At 44.4% G+C, this 25,181-nt stretch overlaps 1 protein-coding gene across 5 annotated transcripts in view; it reads left to right on the top strand.

Annotated features, from left to right (window-relative positions):
- svep1 (sushi, von Willebrand factor type A, EGF and pentraxin domain containing 1) overlaps positions 1-25,181 on the top strand; it is a 146,472-nt gene that overhangs the window by 112,967 nt on the left and 8,324 nt on the right. For 4 of the 5 annotated variants that reach the window (XR_007448653.1, XR_007448651.1, XR_007448652.1 and 1 more), the window contains 16 exons: positions 15-188; positions 298-417; positions 523-699; positions 10,145-10,229; positions 10,371-10,562; positions 11,386-11,553; positions 11,643-12,315; positions 12,669-15,373; positions 15,909-16,143; positions 16,615-16,770; positions 17,330-17,393; positions 18,471-18,644; positions 18,771-18,947; positions 20,621-20,803; positions 22,391-22,561; positions 24,296-24,391. Coding sequence is in view for 1 of the 5 variants with exons in the window: in XM_049568935.1 (XP_049424892.1) it covers positions 15-188; positions 298-417; positions 523-699; positions 10,145-10,229; positions 10,371-10,562; positions 11,386-11,553; positions 11,643-12,315; positions 12,669-15,373; positions 15,909-16,143; positions 16,615-16,770; positions 17,330-17,393; positions 18,471-18,644; positions 18,771-18,947; positions 20,621-20,803; positions 22,391-22,561; positions 24,296-24,391 (5,550 nt within the window). In the remaining 4 variants the exon portion in view is untranslated. The remainder of the gene's footprint in view (positions 1-14; positions 189-297; positions 418-522; positions 700-10,144; positions 10,230-10,370; positions 10,563-11,385; positions 11,554-11,642; positions 12,316-12,668; positions 15,374-15,908; positions 16,144-16,614; positions 16,771-17,329; positions 17,394-18,470; positions 18,645-18,770; positions 18,948-20,620; positions 20,804-22,390; positions 22,562-24,295; positions 24,392-25,181) is intronic. The other variant, XR_007448654.1, reaches the window with a different exon arrangement.

A 25,181-nucleotide genomic window follows, 5' to 3' on the forward strand; every position in this document is an offset into this window, starting at 1 on the left:
TGTGTGTGTTACAGGAGTGTCCTGTGGGCCTCCTCGTCCTCTGGAGAACGGCTTGTTTCAGGGGACGGACTTCCATGCTGGCAGCTTTGTGGTGTATCAGTGTAACGAAGGCTTTTACCTGCTGGGAGACACCAAGGTGCACTGCACCAACAGTGGCAAGTGGGGAGGAAATCCACCAGCCTGTCTCGGTACTTCATTAGTTTGAAATAAAAAATCTGTAATATATGGAAAAAGAGAAATCAGTAAAATCTTATAAATAATGTATGTGTGTGTGTGTGTGTGTGTGTGTGTGCGCAGATGTGGATGAGTGTGCTCTGGGGTCTGACTGTGATGAACACGCTAGTTGTCAGAACACAGATGGCTCCTACACCTGCACCTGTACCCACCCGTACAGTGGGGACGGCAAAAACTGCACAGGTAACGACACACAGGTCCACAAGCATTCAAAGTGCCATTACAGAAACTTTGTGATTCATTTTATCTGTTCATATTCACAGTAATTCATTTGTTATGTGTCCCCAGAGCCGGTGAAGTGTGAGAACCCTGGGTCTCCAGAGTTCGGTCACAGAGAAGGCAGCAATTTCCTGATGGGCGGTGAGGTTGTTTTTGGCTGCGACAACGGCTATGAGCTGGTCGGCTTGCCTCGCCTCAACTGCCTGGAGACAGGAAGCTGGGATGCCTCAATCCCATACTGCAAAGGTGAGGGGTTGAGTGGTCATATAATACAGCAACGCAGCAGCAGGTAAAAAGACCAAGTTTATAAAATGTTTGCTTGACTCTTAGTCACCCTTTTGCACCCTGATTAAGACCTTAGGGTTGAAACTGATGGTGTTTTAGTGCAAGTAGCCATGTTTTATGAGTCAAAGCTTTTTACCTTCATTCAAGAGCATTTGTTCCTGCTCCACACACGAGTGACGTAAGTTTATTTTCTCTTACCATGTGCTTTACCCCTTTCCTCAAGAGCACCTGGGTTTTTTTTCTCAAGTTTCACGTGACAAAGTCAATCCTCAGCCACACCATTACCTTGCTCTCACAAGTTTGTATCTTCACTATATTTAGGCTGCATGCATCTTCCTGCTGCTGTAAATACAAGGGTGAGAATGACAGAGTAACTATGATATGATATCACAATATGTTGCCCAAAGCAACGATGTTATCATGAGACAGCCGTTCTGAGATAATTGATACGTTGCGAGGTAGTCTACGATACATCACAGTGTCTAATTGAAGGAGAAAAATAGCCCTAAAAAGGCAAAAGTGTCGGTTTCACACAGTTTGGAAACCAAGATGAGTCTAAGCTTAGTATCTCTTTAACACTACTACTGTACATGGACTTTATAATACTGGCAGCCCTCGGGGACATAACAGGCTTTGCTCCACGCATTGTATTCATTGTGTGCTGACTAACAGCTATGGTAGTGTTGGCCGCTGTCTCTGTGGTGAGAGCACGATGGTGACGAATCAGGTGGCAGTGCACACCCATTGTGTTGCCTGTGTACTTTACTTTCCCGACAGTTCTTGCACATCAAGCTGTCTTTATAAATTGTGTTTTTCCCATCTGCGTTGTAAAGGCTGAAGTTGGCGTTTCAGCCTCTCTGATTTCTTTCCCCTGCTGTCTGCACTGTCTGCCATTTTACCCCTGTGAGTGTTCTCTTAACTGCAAGTTACTTAACGTCCATTTACTTCACCCTCATTCATTTGATATAGATATAAATATTTGGCACCAGCGTATCAATAATGTATTGCAAGAGGGAGCTACATTGCCTTATTTGTCGCCTAGTAAATACTTAGAATTGTGCATTAATCTGTGGCTGAAAATAGTCTCCAACAAATACACTATTTACTCCTGATTGAGTAAAAAAACTACAGTGCCCAACTGTTTTGGAAAAATACTGAGCCTTTTTAAAAACATGGATAAATATTTTTGAGCTTGGGGCTGAGCGCTACAGAAAGGACAGGGATGTCAGTCTTTTCAAAAGATTTCACAAAGATAAGAAACTATAGAATTCAGTCTCATCCTTTACATGTGTTGGAGTGAGATACACAACTTGACATAATACATTTCTTCCAGTAACATGTCGTGCCATCGTGGTGTCAAAGTAACCTAGTGATCACGTACACAAACTCACAACGTGTGGGAATAAAGCTGTGTGACCAGAAAAGCATGTCAGGGAGGGACATTTCAATTTTTGATATTTCCCGTTCTACATTCACAGCACTCATATGAGTGTTACCATTTCATGCGTTCCACAGGTTTTTGCTCACAGCCTCTCGCTAAATAGAGATTCTGTTTCACACAGTTTCATGGTGGTTATTTATGGAACAGAGCATGAATGTCACAGGTTGCATAAAACATACATGTACATAAAAGGGACTCATTACTATTGTGGCCATTAAACTGCTCTTTATTCTATATGATAAAGGAGTTTCCTTATCAAAGCCTCCAGCTATTAGAGCCAGTAGCATCTGATTAACACACAAATGCAGCTACACACGTGTAATCGCAGTCTTTTATTGATATGCAGATAGCAGAGGTACTGACACACTTCAGGAAACACACACACAGGCACACACACGGGTAATGTGTATGCACACACACACACACACACACACACACACACACACACACACACACACACACAAGCAAATAGTACAGACGTATGCAAACAAATACACACCCATGTCCACTTTTCACACACACACACACACACACACACACACACACACACACACACACACACATTATGCAAAGCACTATGAAGGGGTGATTATATATGCAGCTGTCTTTTTGTCTTCCACTGTGCAGCAGCTGAAAGGCCTGACCACCGCAGCACCTCCATCTTGGCTCGAGGCCACATTCTTCCTCATAGAGAAAGAGGAACTGACTTACTCAGCTTTCACAGGCTGTGTTTCCCTCAGCCTGTGGGAGCTGAGTAAATCAGTTACTCTTTCTGCTGATTGTCATATTGAAAGTGCAGTGATTACAGCTGAGAGTGAAGTTGTGTGTCATCTGAAATATAGGAAGCAGCTGTGTGATGTTTTTTGGCAAAGTCAAAGAAGTTGACTTTCAGTTTGACTGTTTTCCTCAAACAAAAACAGGAGTTGAATAATTGATGTTCTTGCATCAGAGGACACACTAATGGCTCAACATGTGGCTACAGTGTTGAGGTTTTTTGCAAGCACACACCGAGTCAGTTGCATCATTGTGTGAGGTGGAAAATCTCCATCGTCCACTGCTGTTAAGGAGTGCAAACGCAGTGTGGTGGCAAAACTACTATTTAATGAACAGTTTAAAGAAAAAGTCTTCACACGTCGGCTGTCTTTCTTGAGTTTTAATAAGCATTCATGAATGGAGACACTCACACATACAACCGCATGAACAGTCAGTCAGTGAGCGAGTGCCTAGCAAGTCTCCTCGCCCTGCTATCTTTATAGTTCCCATAACACATGCACATCAACAGTCAAAATATGTGGCGCCTTGACATTCCTAAAACACAACATCTCTTGAGACTAACAAGGACACTTGTTGTCCTCCCTGGCTCATAATCTTGGTGTCTGAGCCTCCCTGGCTCGTGACCTTGGTGTCTTTCACTGCTGTCACAGTAGGGGTTAAATGAGCAACACACATCATACATCATAGCAATACCAAATACCAGAATTTTCCATCACATTCCACCCTTTTAAGCATTCTCATGCTAAACCATAAGCATGGAAAATTATCTTACTACCTTATGTCTTGCGAGTTCTACCTGTACCAGCCAAACGCCGGTACCACCAGTTCACTCTGAACATCAGAGGTGTGGAAAAGCAGGCAGAGGTCACAGGTCATAAGCATGGACAAGCCAAACATCCCCCTCCCTTTTGACGCAGGAAAAAGGTAAAAGACTTGACCGTCTAACTACTCTACCTCGTAAGGGAAAAACCTCTATATGATGAGGGCAAAAATCCCTTATGCCACACTCTAAGCTAAGGCAAGATAAGCATAAACGAAAAATTTCATCTTTAATGAGAATACACAATAGTAAAATCAATAAAGGAAACACATTGCTTTACTGACTGTCATGCGAATGTTTATATAAAAGTAAATAAAGATGAATAAAATGAGAAATAAAAATGAAAATAGAAAAATGAAAGTGAAAATCAAAACAATAAATTGAGTGTAATGTAAAAATGTGATTTGCTAATCAACCTCCTATTGAATCAACTTTAATGATCAAAACATTTCTAAACTAAAACACATAAATGTGAATCAGAATAAAACTTAAGCGAGTGACTCCTGTGAATTGTAAGGAGGAGTCCACAGATCCATCTGCACGTAGCGCCCTACAGAAGATGATACCATTGATGTAATCAAAGATCTCACACAGAGAACGATGCACCACATAAAAATGCACAGCATCAGCAGAACCAGTATGACAGGGGCAAACAGATGCAATAATGACGCTTTCCATCCACTCAAAGAAAACCAGGACCACCGGTCCATACCTGCTACAAGTTCAGTGTCACAGCTCTTCTCCAGATGCAACAGGTCATTAAGATGAGCAACCACATGTGTCATGTTATCAGTGATGTATGTGTGTATGTATGTATGTATGTAAGTATCGCAATCAGTACCCACAATATGACAAACCCCCCTTGGCTAGCCAGGACTAAATCCATAGCCATCCTGTTCTGCAGAGCCGCATTTCTGAGGCCCTGTACTGCTGGTGTGAGTGAGCTAAATCCTGTTGCCACGTTGCCTGTGAGATTTTCCAAGTCCACAGCTACAGCATCAATCTTGTGTGCATTGTTTACTGTTCCCCACCTTCGCAGGAGACCCCCAAAACCCTTCTCCACAGGGGCCACCCTTACCGCAGCTCGTCTTGCTCTGTGCGGTGGGTAGTAGTGATCATAGTCTCTGTGAAAATGAGTCAAATCAGGAACAATAGTCACAGCAGGCAGCAACTTAGCCAAGTAGCACCTGCCACACCATCCAGGCTGAAGGGCCTGATGAACATGTTTGCCACACACCCAGACGTGTTGTCTGAGCGATCCATATCCATCACTGGATGTCAGTAAGCCATCTCCATCACCAAAAGCACCTGGAACGAACAGTTCCACCTGCGAGCTTTCCAGTTCTTTTGTCTCAGATCTCTCACCACAACGTAGTCGCCTGCATTGAGATCATGCAGCTTCCCTTCCGCTGGTTTGGGCAGGGCAGCTTTCACCTGTTGCTGGATTTCAGACAAAACAGAGGACAAGGTTGCACAATATCATAACATTTCATCCTCGCAGTGACCAGTGTCTGGCAACTGCCTTTTAACAGGCCCAGTCGCAGTATTGAGAGGTCTGCCAAATAAGATCTCAAATGGACTGAATCCATTTCTGCTCCTCCTTCTAGAGCTTTTGTCCATGACATCTTAGTCTCCTTACACACTTTCACAAGTTTGTTTTAAAAGTTGCATTTTCTCTCTCAAATGCCCCTCCAGAGGCTGGGTAATATGCGCAATGTTGTCTCAAATCAATACTCACCAACTCACCAATTGGAATTTCCCACCTAGGAATTATCAGAGTCATCAACGCTTTTGCCACTGCTGCTGCGTCCTGGTTAGCTGTGGGGAAAGCTTCAACCCATTTAAAACATGCACACAATCACCAAAACAAACTTTTTTCCCTTTGCTTGGTGTTAGTTCAATGAAATCCATTTGCAAGTGATCAAAAGGTCTTTCTGGAGGTGGATGTGCAGCCTGTGGTATTTGATACCCCTCCCCACATTGTTCATGGAGCATATCACACATCTTTTACAGAATTCTGTGGCATAACTGGAAAACCCTCTTGTAAACCAGTACCTCCTTCATCAACCATTCCCCCCTTTGACATGTGGTCTAAACCATGTGTCAATTTAGCAAAGAAATGAAAAAGATAGCGAGGGAGACAGGGCAGGCCATCGGGGCCTGTCCACACTTTATCAACCACAGTATATCCTGCTTTTTTCTAAATGACCTTCTCTGCCGGAAAGGCCCTTATCTGCAGGTCTGTTATCTCAGCCGTAGCCATGACTGTAAGAGTAGAAGCAGGGGTTAGTGAGGAAGCACGCAAGGCTAAAGACAATGGCTGCACATGATGAGCAATAGTTTCTCCCGTTAAAGTTATGAAATCCCTATTCTTCTGCCTCTGTCAGAGCCACCAATTCAGCCGCTTGAGCTGAATGTGAGGATGACAAAGGATGTGCGATCACTGTCTCCTGCAGTGTTGTGACGACAAAACCTGAAACATTTTTACCAGTGCTAGGGTCTCTCGAAGCTGATCCATCTACAAAGATTCAAATCAGCGTTGGCAGAGATAGTTTCATTTGCATCCTGCTTAACCGCCACCACTTTTCCCAGTCCAAACGAACAGGAAACTCCGTTTTCAATCTTGTCATCAGCCGAAGAACAATGTCTCTGTAAGCAGCGCTGATTCAGAGAGTCCAGCTGCTCCCTCCGGTTCGTGGTGTTCAACAAACGGTGGAGGCCGTTCAGGTGGAGCTGAGTCAGGGTCCGAATCCAGCTTCGAACACTGCACCAGGAAACCTGTGGGGCCCTGCCTATGCTTGGCTTCCCTCATCCAACGACTAAAAGTTGACCAATCTGCCTGAAACTTGACCTTACCTCCAAACTTCCCTTCTACACCCCATCTTTCTAAGTCTGTCAACCTCACCTCTAAAGCCTCGAGCTGTTTAACACTCAGGCTGCCTGTTCTCGGGAAACAGCACTTATTGACCCACAGATCTAGCTGAGCCACGCTCTCCTTTCCATAATTAATCTCCATAAATCTCACGTTAGGAGCACCATAACAAGGCTCAGTTTTCCTTTTTGAGGTATTGCTCTGTCCAGATATTTTCTTATTAGTATTAGAAGTAAGTCAAACTTGTGGAAGCAAAAATCAATCTCAAAAAATGCACAAACTTATCACTTTAAAGGATTTTTTAATTTTTTTTATTTTTTTAATTTTTTTTTACCTTTACCCGAAAAACGCGCACGACTTACAAAAAGGAAATGAAGAAAAAAAAACAGCTAACGGTGCCTGGCATGTCTGCCAACCTATCACAATAGGTGGAAAAGACTTTCCCTGCGCAGTCCTCAAAACTCACTCACTCACTCTCAACCTTCCTTTGTGGGGGAGTTTGAGGTGTAAGAGCCTCGGCTCTTGCTGTGCGCACAGTCTTCACGCCTTCAGTCCAGAATTCCAGAATCCGCTCACAGATGAGGTCCCTTCGTGGTCGCCAATTTTGTGGTGGCAAAACTACTATTTAATGAACAGTTTAAAGAAAAAGTCTTCACACGTCGGCTGTCTTTCTTGAGTTTTAATAAGCATTCATGAATGGAGGCACTCACACATACAACCGCATGAACAGTCAGTCAGTGAGCGAGTGCCTAGCAAGTCTCCTCGCCCTGCTATCTTTATAGTTCCCATAACACATGCACATCAACAGTCAAAATATGTGGCGCCTTGACATTCCTAAAACACAACATCTCTTGAGACTAACAAGGACACTTGTTGTCCTCCCTGGCTCATAATCTTGGTGTCTGAGCCTCCCTGGCTCGTGACCTTGGTGTCTCTCACTGCTGTCACAGTAGGGGTTAAATGAGCAACACACATCATACATCATAGCAATACCAAATACCAGAATTTTCCATCACACAGTACTGGTACCTAAGTATTGAAAGTACGATGTAGAGGCTGTATGGCTGGGAGAGTCAGTGGTGCAAGGTGCAGAGCATGTGAGCCGAGTGGAGTGGTGAAAATTTCTGCTCCTCTCTCATGCTCCCCTGCTTAAAGCTGCTGTAGGCCGCTCCTCTCAATGTTGCTCTGTGCTCCAATTTCACCCAGCTTGACTCAGATTGCTCATCACTTGCTCTGTTTCTTTTTGAAAGTACTTTGTAAGCTCCATTGTTGAGCTCCCAGCAGCCGATTTTTCACAGAGAATAGTGTGTGTGCGCATACACAGATGCATTCTGGGTTGAGCATGCTTTGAACTTATGGTGTGAGCATTACCTGAGTGAAAAACTTTAAATTTAAAAAAAAAAAGCGATCTGCACTCCATCCAAAATCTTTTCACTCCACAGACATGTTCCGGCAAGGAGTGGTATTTTCATGTGAAAACCGTTGTATGATGTCTTCTGTGACCCTTTCAAGCCTGTGTGGAAGATGGAGAGATGTGATGACGTATTCTGGGCTTTGGGACCCACCACCATATAGGGTAGGAGGACAGGACATTGGGAAAAAGATAAAGATACAGAGGCAGCAGCTTCAGCCTCTTCCAGGCTCCCATAAGCAGAATCCGATATTGCTAAGTGTGTATAATCTCACAACAAACCCATGGTCAAACTCAATTAGGCACCGCACCAAATGTGGAGATCGCACCAACACCACAATGTATTTGGTGTTGGGAGTAGACCACAGTGGCACCGATACCATGGGACTAATTAAACTAACCTTATTGAATCCTCCCCCTACTAATACCACCGTATCCCCAAGTAATGGAACCAAGGCGCCTGAACCTCAACAGAACACAGGCGTGATAAACATTGACTACTCTAAATTGACCCGCAGTGACGTAGTCAGATTGGCCACAGGCTACGGAGACAAAAACCTATGGTTAGACTGGGTGACGGCGACAGCAGAATCCATGAACATGTCCAATTGTGTCGTATGTTCATCCGCCAGACCTACGCTGTTCACCACACCACGCCCCTGCCTCGTGTTAATCTGACTCCTTCCCGCTGACAGTGGGGGCGTGGTTCCTGTTTTGAAAGACAAGAGAACAACACAACTCCCTACACGTGCTGTACCTTACTATCTGTACATCACTTTCTATTATTTTTACCATATATGAAACTAATTATCTAAGCATTGCGGTATGTGCTCCTCAGATTTCATGTCTCTTCCTCTCCTGTACTTCTCCGCTTCTGCAAAGCAAACACATTCAGATCAGCTGAAATCATCTTAGTATTCTCATTGTTCACACATCTAAAACTTATATAGTGAAACACAACTGATAGTAAAATGCATAAAATCATTCTATTCCCAACACCTGCGAAGATAACCTTGATGATGTCATCATATTTATCTCTGCCTGTTTTAACTGGTTATTTATGTCTTAATAAGCACCCTGTTGACGTTTACACAAAAGTCATAAAGACAGTCTTACTACGGTCAGACCAAGTGACATTTCTGTATCACTTTCAGCACTAGCTAGGTAGAATTCAAAGGACCCTTGACATTTGAACAGTCCTTTAGCAGGTTTCGATGACTCCTTCAAATTCAGCCATTTCAGGATCCTTCCTTGACTTTCAGAAGCACACACAACCTCTCATGCACTTACATGCTCATGCCGCCAGACTGTCTACCACAGCAAAGAACAGAGATGCTCAGGTTTCCACAAACACAGAGCAAGTGTGACTTTATTTTCTGCTCAGGATACCATTACTCCACGATATCTCTACAAAGCAGCTAGATGTTTACTGCTTTAATAATGCTCTGGATGTCATATCCAGCTCCTTGAACAGATATATGAATGTTACATATTCCACGTCTGAAAAGGGATTCAGATTTATAACAGAAAGCCTGTGTCATGAAATGTGGGTGTGGAGTTGGACAGACATAGACAAATACCAGGCAGGGAGGGTATAATTACGGGTAATGTAGGATGCAGTGCTTTTGGAGCTCTTAAAAGTGTCAGGGGGATATCTCTGCCTCTGCAGCTTTGATACGGGCCTTTCTTGTTAAAAATCTGTTTCTTGTGAGCCCCCTGACTTCATGGAAGTGCAGTATATAATCACTAAAGCGCACTCTTAACTAGTTCTCCTCTTCATTCACTAATGTCTCTCAGTCACACCCCTTTGACTTTGATCCACTTAAACACTTTCCTGTGTGGGTCTTTTATCCAATCATTCTAAAATGTAATTTGTCTCTAAGTCTTTGCCAACGTCTAATCTACATTTCATCAATAACACTGACAGGCGTCTGTAAACTGTCTTTCCTCATATAAATGTGTACAGAGGTTCCTCACTCTGAAGATAAAGGTTGCTACACTTGCATTTAGTCATGTTATGATTTCTAGTGGAATATTAAATGATAGAGAAGAGCAGTTACTAATCATGTCCGTGATGTTGCACTGTAGCCCTCTCCTGCCCGACACCAATCGTCCCAGAGAACTCCGTCATGAAGGGAGACAACTTCACCTATGGAAGCAAGGTGACTTTCAGGTATCATTTGCATCCCGTACAACACCATGTTGTAATGATAACAGTGGGAGACATGACAAAAGGTGTTACAAACATGTCAAATAAAACATTACAAGCTTAGACTTTCCTGTTAACCTCTGTGTCTGTTTTCTTTCACCTCAGCTGTATGAAGGGCTTCTTGCCGCAGATTCCCTATGAGTTCCAGTGTCTCCCTAGTCAGAGGTGGAGCGGGACACCACAAGTCTGTCACCCAGTGACCTGCGGGGGGCCTCCAACTGTGGAAAACGCCGTCTACACGCTCAACACAAACACATACCAGTCCACTGTCACATATACCTGTGCTGAAGGATACAGGTATGGATACATTACTGTCAACTGCAGTGCTCACTATGGAAGTCCATTTCTGCCAGTGTGACGGAAAAATAAAAGATCCTGTAAGTCAATAAAATGAGAAACTTTATCAAAATAGTGACGTAGTATCTCAAAATAACAATTTAATATCTTAAAATACCGACTTAGTATCTCAAATTATTAACTTTATGTCCCAGAATAATGTCTTGGTTATGAGTTAGTATCCTAAAATAATGAGTTAGTATCTCATAATCATGAGTAAGTATCTCAAAATAATGACTTTGTATGTCAAAATAATGAGGTAGTATCTCAAAATATTGACTTAGTATCTCAAAATATTAACTTTGTGTCTCAAAATAGTGACTTGGTTATGAGTTAGTATCCTAAAATAATGAGTTAGCATCCCATAATCATAAGTATCTCAAAATAATGACTAAGTATGTCAAAATAATGAGTTAGTTTTTCAAAGTAATGACTTAGTATGTCAAAATAATGAGTTAGTTTTCCATGTCATTCAGTGCCATGATTTGTTGCATAGCAGGTCTTTATGACTGCTTAACAGAATGAAGTTGACACAAAGCTGAAGCAAGAATGAAATTGCCTCAGTGCGTTATAATTAAACAGCACAAAACTAACTTAGAAATGCACAGGAACTAATGGGGACTACACAATTCACATGACTCACTGCAAAACAGTATGTCTCAACTGTTCTGTATAAATCATCAGTTGTGATTTATTTGTTTCACAGGTTGTCCTCCATAAATCTCTGTGACACTGTGATTGCAGTATTGTGAGTGTGTAAACTAATTAGTGTGTTGTTGTGAAGACCACAGGGCTCCATGGCAGTGGTTTGTGAAGCGACAGGCGAGTGGAGCCGGCCTGTCCCCCGCTGTGTGAACGTCCTGTGCAGCGAGCCTCCAGCCCTGAGGGATGCCGTGACCATAGGAGAGAACTTTGAACTGGGAAACAAGGTGCACTATGTCTGCAAAGAAGGGTAAATGTGGTTAAATCTATGCAGTTATTATAACATGTCAAAAAGTAAATTGTTCTGTTAAGCTGTGACATCGTTTGTCTCCTCCACAGCTACACTCTGATTGGCCCAGAGACCAGAGAGTGTCTGCCTAGTGGCCAATGGAGTGACAGCTCTGCCCAGTGTGTCCCCCGCTCCTGTGGCCCTCCGCCCGCCATCGACCACGCTGAACCCTATGAGAGCCACCAGCTGTTTGGAGACACTGCTAATTACTACTGCACTGACGGATACACTGCTGGCAACAACTCTAAGATGGTGTGTAATGCTCAGGGTGTGTGGGCGCCCCCTGATGGCATGGAGGCCCCCCGCTGCATCGCAAACTTCTGCCTACGTCCGCCTGAGCTACCCCATGCGATTTTAGACTCAGTCAACAAACCCAAATACGCCAGCAACACTGAAGTGAGCTATAAATGTGAGGAGGGCTTCATGCTCAACACCACAGCCACACTGAGATGTCAGATGGGAGGAGAGTGGGAGCCTTCGCCATATGACATCGGCTGTGTGCCGGTGAGGTGCTCCAAGCCTGACAGCATTGATCGGGGCTATGTGAGCGGAACGAACTATAGTTTTGGAGCTGTGGTGGCGTACAGCTGTGATAAGGGCTTCCTGATCCGAGGGGAGAAGAGGAGAACCTGCAAGGCCGATGGAGAGTGGGGAGGAGCTCTGCCTACCTGTGTACCTGTGTCCTGCCCCCCGCCTCCTTCACTCAAGAATGGATACATCCAGGTTAGCCACATGCTGCTTTTAAATTTAGATAACTGTCTCAGAGCTTGGTCTCCATTTTTGATAATATTTGTGTCCAAATTACATCTTTATTTCCAGGAACAGAGTTTAATGGGAAAGTGTTAGCTTGGAAGATGGTGCTATTTCATTATTATCGAGACCGTGAAGTTAATGTTCATTCATTCATTCATTTTTTGTAACTGCTTATCATGTTAGGGGTCAGTGGGGGTCTAAATGCATATTTAGACCTAGACTTAGAGATCTTTTTAGAGCTACAAAATGATCCTCAATATGATAAATAATTAAAAAATTGAGCTGCCCTTTAATAATATATCACTCTGTTTTTTGCACTATAGGGCAGAGGTCGATTCACCTTCAACAGCAAGGTGACATACGCCTGTAATGCAGGATTCAGGCTACTTGGTCGTCCAGAGCGAGTTTGCCAAGCCAACCGCCAGTGGACCAACAACGACCCTCCCACCTGCGTCCTTTTGACTTGTGACCCTCCTCCTGACATCATCCACGGACATTACAAGGGGTCCGAATTCCAGGTGGGCCGAAAAGTGCAGTATGTCTGCGATGAGGGTTACGAGCTGGTCGGGGATGCCATCTGGACCTGTCTGAAGTACGGAAGGTGGGATAAGTCAAGGCGTCCTCGCTGCTCACCGGTGCAGTGTCCAGAGCCGCCGCTGGAGGAGAACCACCTGGTCCTGAAGGGCCTGGACTCTGAATCTGGAACAGTGGAGTTATCCTGCGAGGACGGGTACGTCCTTGAGGGGGCGCGGATCCTCCGCTGCACTCCGTCCCAGGAGTGGAACGACACCTTTCCAGTGTGTAAGCAGGTGTTTTGTGGCCCACCTCCTGAAGTATCATTCGGTGGCCCTTCCTCTTCCTCCCCGCCATTTCCTTTTGGCACCATGGTGAGCTACACGTGCATGGATGGTTTTACGTTAAGAATTGAACGCTCTGTGTCCTGTCTAGCCAGCGGGCAGTGGAGCAGTCCTTACCCAGAGTGTATCCCAGTTGAATGCCCTCAGCCTGTGGAGATTTCTAATGGTATTGTTGACGTCCAGGGTCTGATGTACCTCAGCAAAGCACTGTACAGCTGTAAGACTGGATATAATTTGGTGGGCAACTCCACTGTCCTCTGTGGAGAGAAGGGACTCTGGATTGGAGGGGTGCCTTCTTGCCGCCCAATTGAATGCTCAATCCCAAAACAGGTAGCCAATGGAAAGGTCATGTATACAAAACTCCAATTTGGTCACAGTGCCACCTACTCCTGCCGTCGTGGTTATCGTCTTCAAGGTCCAGAGACTCTGAAGTGCCTGGCCAGTGGGGAGTGGGACAATGAGTCACCTACTTGCGTGCAGATATCTTGCACCCCACCCCAGCCTATTGAAAGCGGATTCGTAGAGGGCCAGGATCATAGCTTTGGTGTCACCATTTTCTACAGCTGCTTTCCTGGCTTTCAGCTAGTCGGCCAGGACCATTTGACCTGCGAGGAGTTTGGCTGGTCGAGCTCTGTTCCTGTCTGCGTGCCCTCGGACTGCGGCCTGCCTCCTCACATTGACTTTGGGGAATATGTTAGGGTGGGAGGAGGCTCTGACATTGGAACATTAGCCACACCTCTGGACTTGAGCTTCCTTCATGGGACGTTTATTGAGTACCGTTGCCACAAAGGTTACGACCTCACAAACCCCACCAGGCTGGTGTGTCAGGAGAACGGAGGCTGGAATGGCACGGCACCGTCCTGTGTCCCAGCAGAGTGTGAAACACCACCTGGTCCAGAGCACGGCTGGGTAAATGTGACTGATACCTCCCTTGGCAGCATGGTCAAGTATACTTGTGAGGATGGGTATGAGCTGGAGGGCGAGCCTGTGAGGCAGTGTGTGTCAGGTCGACTGTGGACGAATGACGCCCCAGTTTGTCGACCTGTTTCCTGTGGCGACCCAGGCACTATCCCTAATGGCACAGCTCACGGCGGTGCTTTTGTGTATCCTGAGGTCCTGCACTATGAGTGTAGTCCTGGATTTGTCTTGAAGGGTAGTGACACTATCGCCTGTCAGGCAGATGGAAAGTGGAATGGGCTTAAGCCTCGGTGTGAGCCAGTATCTTGCGGTCCTCCTAAAGTCCCCAGTGACATCACTTTTAAAGGAGAAGAGTACAGCTATAATGATGAAATAGAATTGAGCTGTCAGCCCGGTTTCCTCTTACAAGGGAAATCTATCAGTGTTTGTCAGGCTGATGGCACCTGGAGCCATGAGTCTCCTACCTGTGTACCTGCCCGCTGTGGCAAACCCTCGCCAGTACCTAACGGGCGTGTGTTGGGGTCAGAGTTTGGCCTCAACAGCAAGGTAAACTATGAATGTGATGAGGGATACACACTTAACGGAACTCCAACACGTATTTGTCAGTCCAACGGACATTGGGACAAACCTGCTCCTCACTGTGACATCATAAGTTGTGATCCACCTGAGGACATCAGTCACGGCTTCCTGAACGGCTCCAGCTTCAACTACGACGACGTGGTGGAGTACGTCTGCTTCGACGGCTACGAGGTATTTGGGGATCCCATCCTGCGGTGCTCCGCTCAAGGCATCTGGGTGGGCGCGGTGCCTCAGTGTCGACCCTGTGTCTGTGCCCTTCCCGTGGTGAAATTCGGGGTGGTTCTGGGTCGCGACCGTGCCTGCGGAGACCGAGTGCACTTCCAGTGTGACGATGGCTACAAGCTGCTGGGTCCCTCTCAGGCGGTGTGTGAGAAGGGAGGGGTGTGGAGCCCCGGTGTGCCTGTGTGTGGCCGGGGAAGGTGCAGTGTCGCCCCGCCTACAGTTCCTAACGCTGTCCTGCAGGGCGGCAGTGCCACCTTCCCAGACACAGTTATATACAGGTGTCGGCCCGGCTACCAGCCAAAGGGGTCCCCACACCTCTCCTGTGGAAGAGACGGCAGGTGGGGGGAACCCAGGATCAGCTGTGAGCCTATGAGCTGTGGAAAACCTCCAACTGTCTCTCATGCTCAGGTGGTTGGAGACGCCTTCACCTTCCCAAACCAGATCACATACAGGTAAATATTGTAATTATTAACCATTTGTGACAAAACTATCCACCACAGTGCTTTAGGGTTGGGCAACGTGACAGTATGGAGCAAGGCACGGTAGAAATGTGTCCACTAGTAGAGACTTGGCAATACCGTTTATACTCTGGGAGCTATATTCAAGGTTATGTGGCAGATTAGTGCTGGATTCTCGCATGATCTCATGATTCTCATGTGATCTTATAAATCCAGCTACCTCGCAAGGTAACGTGATTTGGGCAGACATGGAGGAGGAGAGTGAAGCTGCAAATACAGAAACCTTTAACACTTGAAATGTTTGTTCTCGGGAACTTTAAAAGCGTCCATTTTGAAAGGATTTCATTTGTACTGTTTTAGTAACACCACTAATGTACCATTAGTAATGATGATTGATTCTCTGCACTATATATTTTTCAAACTTATTTAAGATCCATATTAAAGACTAACTGCTTTGTGGTGGACGTTAAGTTTCTCTCATGTACGTCCCCTTGTCTTCACTTTCCTGTGTTTCCCTCTGGTTCTCCAGGTGTGAGGATGGGTACAGTCTAGCCACACAGACAGCCTCCCTCTCCTGCCAGAGTGACGGCACCTGGTCCAAACACAGCATTCGGTGCAGCCCCACCCCCTGCCCGCTCCCCACCAACTTCACCATCCCCCATCTGGTCGTCACTGGGAAGGAGCTCACTCCTGTTGGGGGCACGGTCACCCTCTCCTGCCCTCCTGGTCTCCACCTGCAGGGGTCAGCACTCGCTGAGTGTCAGGTAGGAAAGGTGTTGGTCAATTATTTATTCGGGTCTCAGATTCTTAATCCTAATGTGACTACCTGTTTGATTAATGGTTAACAGGATGTTCTTGGTCCTTTTATGTGCATACAGTGAAGCTGTTTTGACCAGCTTTCTTAAATAACTGGCAAGAGATTTAGAGAAGTGCAGATGTTTCAGTCTGTTTGCTGTTACAGACTGATTGAGTGTAGTGTTTAAAATGTTGTCCATTGTCACAGAGATCCAAAGAAGTAGCCGTCATTCTTGCTAACCCTCTTCCACACCCCCCATTTGCTTTCGAAATCCTCCCTATATGTAAGGTCTTAAGGCTACAAGTATGACCATCATGGGTTTGCAGTGACTCATGAAGAAATTCCTCTTTTATCTGTCCTCTTTTCCACTGAACATGTCAATTAGAAACCATCAATAATGTAGCTCTTTCCTGTCCTGTCTGTTGTATCATCTGATCAGCTGGGTGGAGGCTGGGCTCCGAGCATATCCTCTGTTTCCTGCCAGCTTGTGGTTTGTGCAAAACCCCCTCCTCTTCTTCACGGTGTCGCCGAGGGGGACAGCTACAACTATGGAGACTTTATTATGTACTCCTGCCTGCCAGGCTTTGACATGAAGGTACAACTCATCAGACCACGTTTCCTTTTGTGGAGTTTCACAGCTAAGATTAGAAAACGTGGGCTTATGAATCACCTCCCCTGACAACTAACAAACAAAATTTGGAGATAATAATTTTTCCAGGTTGTCTATTAACTCCTAAAAGATGTAATACAACAGGTGGCTTTATTTCCTCTCCTGCACTGTGCTCTCAGACAACAGGCTGAGCTAACGGCTGACAGTCAGATTACAGAAAATCACGTGACTTCTCAGCAATCAATGGGAGTGTACGGTTATGGAGCAAACAGAAGGAGCTGAGTCACTCTACTCCTGATAACACTGATACACTGACGACACACACAAAGAAGAGTATCTGCTTTACAGTTGACTGTAAAGCAGATAAACTATTTAAAATGTTAAAAAAAGGTTCATTGTTTCAGCGTAATGTGAAAAAATCTTTATCACAGATCTTAACTGTATCTTGTTTTCTGTTATTTGCACAGATCGATATGTATACACTTTGTTGCGTTAATCTCATCAGCTGTTATCATATCTTTGTACTTTGTTTTTCTTGTCACAGGGAGACTCTATCCAGACATGTCAGGGAGACAGAACATGGAGCGGCACGCAGCCAGTGTGTGTTGGTAGGTTTGTTTACATGAGGGACGGGCCATGAAATGTCTTTAAGAATATCAAATATTCAATCTTATTGTTGTGAATCTTGTCTTCAGAAGCATGCATTACGAGTGTTAAACTACAAAGACAGGACACATCGCACACATTGACTACTTGCACAATTTTAGGTATTTTTTAGCGATGTTTAACAGCGACGTAAATACAGAGGACAACAAACTTGCGCCCATCTGCGCGCTAATTGGCGTGTAGATCTTAAAATGAAGTGTGGTCAGGCGCCTCATTGGTTTATTGCTAGTTTTAGGCAGCAGAAAGTGATTACACCATTGACCAAATATAAACCTGGTGTAAAATGGCAGAATGGCGCAGTATTTTCCTGCAGTTTAAAGGGCGCTTTAATGCATTAAATTTGACAAATTACACACCAATTTTTCAGGTATTTACAGGTTAAATAGAATGATAAATAAAGGCCGCTTAATTAAGATGGTAAGATGTGCCTCCATATGCTTATTACACACGCAGGAACACGTGGAAAGGTGCGGTGGGTGAAATAATACATCATTAATGAGGAAAGTTTTAATTACTTTCTTTGAAATGTCAACAGAGCAAAGCTGAAAGTTTATTCCTCTGTCAGATTTACAACTACAGTTTTTAGTTTTGCTGCTCCAATGTCCCACAATATTTTCTGCGCTGACATTACTGCTCCTAACGCAGACACACCAAACTGACATCAAAGAACTAGTGGCAATAAAGGCTGACTGTTGTGTCACCTCATGCCAGAAGGTTGCACAAAAACACACCACAAAGACTACAGCCAATGGCCAGCTAGCATGTGCATTCTGTGAGTGTGTGAGAGCAAAAAACTCGCCACACCAGCAGGCGGCAGCTGTCTGTATTTCTCAAACGCAGATTATATGCCATTCAACTAGCATACATAGAGTTGAAGACGCCCTAAATGCACTTTAGGCCATGCATTGTAGGGCTTATAGAATTCCTCATTATGTTGTGCAACCTGTTCATTACACTGTGCACACATACATCAGTCCCACCACACCTTTGTTGTAAATGCTCGTCTATTGTCTCCTCAGCACAGTCCTGTGGGTCTCCACCCTCAGTACAACATGCACAGGTCCAGATGACAGGAGACACTTACTTACACAATGCCAGTTATGTATGTAACGCCGGCCTGCAGCTTGTTGGCTCCAAGACTCTTGTGTGTCTGGCCAACGGCACATGGAGCCTGCCAGCACCTACATGTGAAGGTATGGAGGATGGCCAGTGAGCCATGGATTAAAAGTTTATTTGTTGACAGCTCTACCTGAATGTAGTGCGATGTACGAGACTTTCTGAATCATGATTTAACTGTCTATCATTTTCTCTCATGTCAGTGGCCAAAGGCTGCAACAGCCCCAAACAGATGCTGAACGGTAAAGTCCAAGAGCACAACTTGATCACAGGACGCGCTGTGGAGTTCCAGTGTGATAAAGGCTACAGCCTGGTGGGAGATTCACTCGTGGTGTGTATGGGGGGCAACGCCTGGAGCTCCACTTTTCCCACCTGCCAACGTGAGAGACAGAGACACACAGAAACATGCATGCAAAGTACAGGGGAAGTTTAACGGATGTGAAATGACATTTACTCCCACCTACAACTGTGGCTTCCTGTTAGGTTTGACTTCTTTCTTTAACAGTTGCTAAATCATAAATTCCTGTGCATTTGGCAAACATTTGCAACACCGTGTGAACAAAGCCCCCACTTAAAATTCTTTGCAACTGAGTTTAATAACCTGTTTTACAGCACAGCCGTGCCGCAAACTGGTCTGTGAGTCAGAGTTCAGTGGAATGTAGACATTTATAGTCTTATGTCAGGATATGTGTAAATATGAAACCTACAGTGTTTATCATCTGAGAAACATTTACGTGCAGCAAATTAGTTTGATTCAAAAGAACCTCCTTTATATGTCAAAAACATATCTGAATAGAAATAATGCTGCTGTCAAAAACACCTTGAGGACATAAAATACATTTCTTTGAATATACTGTTGACACCAAACATGTACATCTGTGCCCAACAACAGGTACAGCAGCACACAGTAACAGCAGTCAATAACAGCAGTATACAGATGGGGCAGATAAAGTAACTGAAACTAAATGCAACCTCTTTGCACACAATGCAGTCTTGCTCTGCAATGAATACCGTCTTTGTGAAACACTCGTGGAGCAGCAGAGCGTACTCCGGACACTGACTGAGATGGAGCAGCACAGCGCCAAGCAGTATAACAGACACTTAACCATTCGTTATTCATATAGAAATGCTCTGTTCTTGATTTGATTTTAATCACCTCGTGTTGTGTGACCAATAAAAATGAAAGTGTGAAAGAGCTTGTTTTGAAGTTCTGCACTTAACAATAACACGACTTGCGGTCCTTTCAGAACAGACCCACGACCCACCAGTTGGGAACCACTGTGATATACGACAAGAAGTGGAAGACATTAAAACTCATTTTTAAAAAAAGTCTTAATCAATCAGAAGATCGGAGGTTCGATCCCCGGCTCCTCCAGCCTGCATGTTGAAGTATCCTTGGGCAAGATACTGAACTCCAAATAATCCCCGATGTCGGTGTGTGAGAGCGTGTGAATGGTTACTGAGTAGCAGGTGGCACCCTGTATGGCAGCGTCAGCCACCAGTGTGTGAATGGGTGAATGTGACTCAGTAGTGTAAAAGTGCTTTGAGTGGTCAAGATGACTAGAAAGATGCCATAGAGGTGCAGTCATTCACACAGCCTGGCATGATGTCAGCTAACATTAGTTATAACATTTTGTTTTTGTGTTAAGTGTTGTCAAAAATATTGATTTATTTATACATATTGAATCTGAATATTTGAAACCAGTTTTGCGTAATCGAGGATGTGTCATAAACGGAGGGGGTTACGCAGTCCACCACAGAAATAAATACGGAAAATTACGGACTACATTGATTACTTGCAAACTTTTGCTCTGTTATTACAGACATTTGTTTTTATCTACAAAACGTCAACTTGTATGCCTTCAATGTCAATTTGGTGTCAAAAATAGAATGATATATTCATAAATTTTAAGGTATTGTATTGAAGTTAAGAATCCCAGTATCGTGACAACACTAGTAAACATTTAGGAAATAATACTGCTCACAGATTCAGTGTGTCAACTGGATAACGAAACTTCATCAGCCAGTAATCCGTCATGTGTGCTCCTTGCAGCGAGGTCTTGCCCGGCTCCTCCTGGCTGGAGGGATGACGGCAGCAGGAACGGATCCCAGCAGGAGTTCCGTGTCGGACAGTCAGTCCCCGTCACCTGTCCCAAAGGTCAGCAGGTGAAGGGCAGCGGCACCATCACCTGCAGGCCAGACCTGACCTGGAGCCCCATCAGCTCTGTGTGTGAAAGTAGGTATTTGATTTAAAGGAGGAAATATTGTCCTCTTTGGTAAAGCTTTACTGCAAATGTACAGTATGTCTTTTATTTAAAACAAGTTTAAAATCGCAGACCTAAAAGATGTGACCACGTAGTCCGTCCAGTTACAAAGCCTGGCCCCTAGTCTTGACAGATAATCGATTTCTCAATTTAATTATATATATATATATGTATATGTTTAAAAAAAAGTTTACTGTTTAAAATGCAACTGCTATCTTCTGTTTTTGTCATCTTTGATAGTAAAGTTTTGTTTCTGCCTACCCCAACTTTAATGATCTTGTTCAGTATAGTGTTTCCATATTTCCTTGATCAGCTTCGTGTGATTTAGCTGTGTTTGGGAAAATCAATCAAATGTAACTATCAGGGTGTCAATATGTACTCAAACTAGCACATGGTGTCATAATTCATGAGATAATTCAAAATTGTGAATGTGATGTTTCACAGCTCTGCATGCCTCTCTCTACACCTCTCTGCTCGCGCATGGCTGTGGGCTCAAATCCGTCAGCAGAAGTCCCTCTGTTGTTGCCTCTCTCATCACGCTTTTATCAAAACAAACGGGGCTGCATCAAACGCTGTTGGTGTCCTGTATGCTGGAATAATTACGGGCACCTCTGCAGCTTCTATGGCAACCTTTGTCACATAATCCTCTGATCTTTCTTGCGTGCAGTTGTCCTGAATATGCATCACAATGGTGCTTACGTTGCCATGGCTCATTGTTTGTGTTTGCATGGTGTTAATTTTCCTGTGCATGTTCACTGCAGTCCTTTTAGTCCTGTTTCAGCCCCGAGGGGTCGTCCACTGATTGTCCAGCCCCAAAGTATCTGACACATTTGGATATTTTGCATGAAATTCGCTGTCTTCACGAGTAATGACGGACACAGAAAACACAGCTTGATTTCACTCAATGGACAGATTTCTTATTCTGCAGTGCACAATTTCCTATTCAGTATTCTTTTTAAGATAAACAAGGGGTGGACAAAATAACAGAAACACCTTGCAATACAATATAGAAGCTCCACGAACGCACCAGTTTTCTGGAGGCTCAGTTTTGGAGGCACCTGACTTTGAAGACATCAAGAATGTTCCTAATTTTTTGATTCTTCATTCACCAGAGGCATGTGAGAAAAACGAAGTTTTATTCACGCGTGAGTAATTGATACACAGATTTTTGATACACAAATGATCATTTGGGGGGTGAAGTATTTCTTTAGGATAGAGGCACAATTGTAGGCCTCAAAAACTGAGCAAAGAGTCGAATAAAGACTCATGGAAAGACTTTATGAAAGCATTAAACATTATAAGCTGCTATTGTGCTGTACACTGCAAGGTGTTTCTTCTATTTTGTGCACTCCCTGTAGACTTGCAACTCTCGTCTTTGCTCAAACAGAAGATTGATTTGCTCATCGGCTTGTAAGGCCACACAATAAAGGCACCTGTTGTTAATTTATTTGACCTGTTATTTAAAGATTTAAAAAGTAGTCAAGGCAGAAGACAGACAGAAGAGACAACAGACGTGTAGTGAGTAACTCGTGGGTCGTTCCATCTGGGCTGTTGTACAGGGGTGTCCTGTGGCCCCCCCCTCCACGTGGCCAATGGGGTGGTGCGGGGGGCGGTGTTCCAGTTCGGTGACGTGGCTGTGTACTCGTGTTTTGGCGGCTACGCCATGGAGGGCGTTGGAAGGAGCAGGTGTCTGGAGAACGGCACCTGGACGCCACCTCCCACATGCAGAGGTAGAGAGAACACGCCTCTGTGTTTAACAGAAGGGACTCTCCCCTTTTCCCAGGACACTTCCTGCTTCTCCCTTTTGCAACATGATGCCGTGCTGCTTTTCCGCTTTTTAAAATCTTCTCTGGACTGCTCCTCCTCACCCTCAACAGATACAGTGCTCTCTGGAGGTTATTAACATCTCTGTGCCTGCTCTCTCTGTCCTCTCATGCCTACTCATACTGCATGTGTACAGTATGTGGAAGTATGAGCCAAGGAAGTATTGCTATTGGTTCTTTTTTCCTCATTACTAGTTAAAGGGATAGTTCAGATTTTTTTTAAGTGGGGTTGTATGAGGTACTTATCCATAGATAGTGTATTACATATGGTAGATGTCAGTCGGCACACCCCCAATCTGGAGAAGCAGGCTGGAGTACGACATGGAAGCTAAGCAATCTTGTGATGTGGAGGGATCAGCAACAAAATTTATTTTAGCCAGCAAAAAAAAACAATATCAGTTTATGTGCATGTTGTATTAGGAGTATCACCACTGCTTTACCTGAGTGTCAGACAGTGATTTGTAGCTGGAAAGTGGAGCAGTTTCTCTTTTCAGAGCCAGACTCCAATTTAGAGTCACCAGTTATCCTGCATGTCCTTGGACTGTGGGAGGAAGCCAGAGAAAACCCGAGAAAACCCATTTTTTTTGTCAATGGAGTCTGGTGGCTTTGACAAGAGCATAGATGGGGAACTGAAGCTGTTAACGGCCTCCCTGTCAGGAGGCAAAAATACTCTTATTATGGCATACACTGATATTAACATTTTTTAGGTGACTAAAATACATTTTGTTGCCAACCCCCATTTTCTGGAGTAGACTGCTTAACTTCCATGTCAGACTTCAGCCTGCTTCTCCAGACTGGGGGCATGTTGACTAACATCTACTGTATGTTATACACTGACTATGGATTAGTACCCTATACAACCCCACTTGAAAAAGTCTGAACATTCCTTTAAGGTTGGGACAGGACATGATTCAGGTAGTCAACCTAAAAAGACCGCACTGTACATAAACCGATTCCTCCTCCTGTACACTCTTAACGCCATTTTCTCACAGGTGACCATGCGATTCATATCCAAGTACTCTCTAAAGCCTGGATCCAGCTCCATTAAAGGACGAAAAACAACTGTCAGTCAAAGACTTGGTTGGCATTTCGCCTTGAGCACCACAAGCCGAGTGCCAAGTGTCAAGTTCAATTATATTGGAGAGAAGGCAGACATCTCTATTGCTGATATCTCTAACACTAGCTTCATTCATGAAATTCAAATGGCCACGTTTTACATGCAAAACAGAGCTGGATCCAGGCTAGCCTGTTCCTCAACAGCTACTGCTGACATTGTGCACGTTCCTGTCTACATGTACACACACACACACACACACTCATGTGGGATTCTGTTGATGTCTTTGGTAAGGTTGCTCGGAGGAATTTAATCTGCAGTTTATGAATGCTGCCTTTGTTGTTGTGCATGAGGCTGCTGTACCTGCTTTCCTCTTGTTTCACTGGAAGGTGATTGAATATCTTGCTCCTCTCTATGTGTACACTGAAAGAAGATTTTATAAAGATGTGTCTTTCTACATGTAGAGTATGTGTTTTGTGTGTGTTTCAAGACGCATTCTTATCTAAATTCTATATGCCTTTGTGTGTGTGTGTGTGTGTGTGTGTGTGTGTGTGTGTGTGTGTGTGTGTGTGTGTCCTCTCTCTCAGCGGTGTGTTGGCTGCAGTGCCAAAATGGCGGGGTGTGTCAGCGTCCCAACACTTGCTCTTGCCCCGAGGGCTGGATGGGCCGACTCTGTGAGGAGCGTAAGTATTTGATAACCCAATATTCATCAGTTAACTCTGCTGACATGCCCATGACATGATCCTGAGTGTGTTACAACTCAGACACTCACCAACACACAGGAATCAAATCAGCTTGCTGAGCAGGTTTCAGCAGACAATAGTGCACAGAGACAGTCAGAGATAATGGAAGTAAAGGTTGTTTGTCTCCTTGAAACCTAAAGAAAAAACTGTTTTTGTGTCTTAAGTGATTAATGGGAACATCAATCATGCTTGTGTTTGTCACTGACAGGCTCAGATTGTTGGTCTAAATGTCTGACAACTTGTGGAAAGGATCCCCACAGAGATAGACCATTTTGGTGATGAGGAAGATCCTGTTTGTTTAACCAGAAACAGCCCTGAAATTGCTATCGCCAATTCCGCCAGACACACTTCATTTAAAGACGACAGAAACAAAATAAAACTCGTAAGCTGTCCTGGTTCGTCTTCCCACCAGTCTATTCATCATCAACTCTGGCTTGGTTTTAATAAACCCTTAATTCATACAGTTAGATGTGAAAATATGCTGAATCTATACATGCTAAAGTGACTGTTTATTTAAATGGAGTCTGGTGGAATTGGCGATCCCAACAAAGGTCTATCTCTGTGGGGATCCTTTCCATAATGTTGTCGAATACCTAAAATAACAATCTGAGCCTGTCAGTGACAAAAACAAGCACTTAAGCAGTTGTAAATTGATGGTGAGAGCATGCCTAGAGTCCTTGCATTGTAGCCTGTTTTAAGTCTGCAGCACTAACTCTAAATACTGGACCAA

Source organism: Epinephelus fuscoguttatus, linkage group LG23 (genome assembly GCF_011397635.1).
Source record: "Epinephelus fuscoguttatus linkage group LG23, E.fuscoguttatus.final_Chr_v1".
NCBI lineage: Eukaryota > Metazoa > Chordata > Actinopteri > Perciformes > Serranidae > Epinephelus > Epinephelus fuscoguttatus.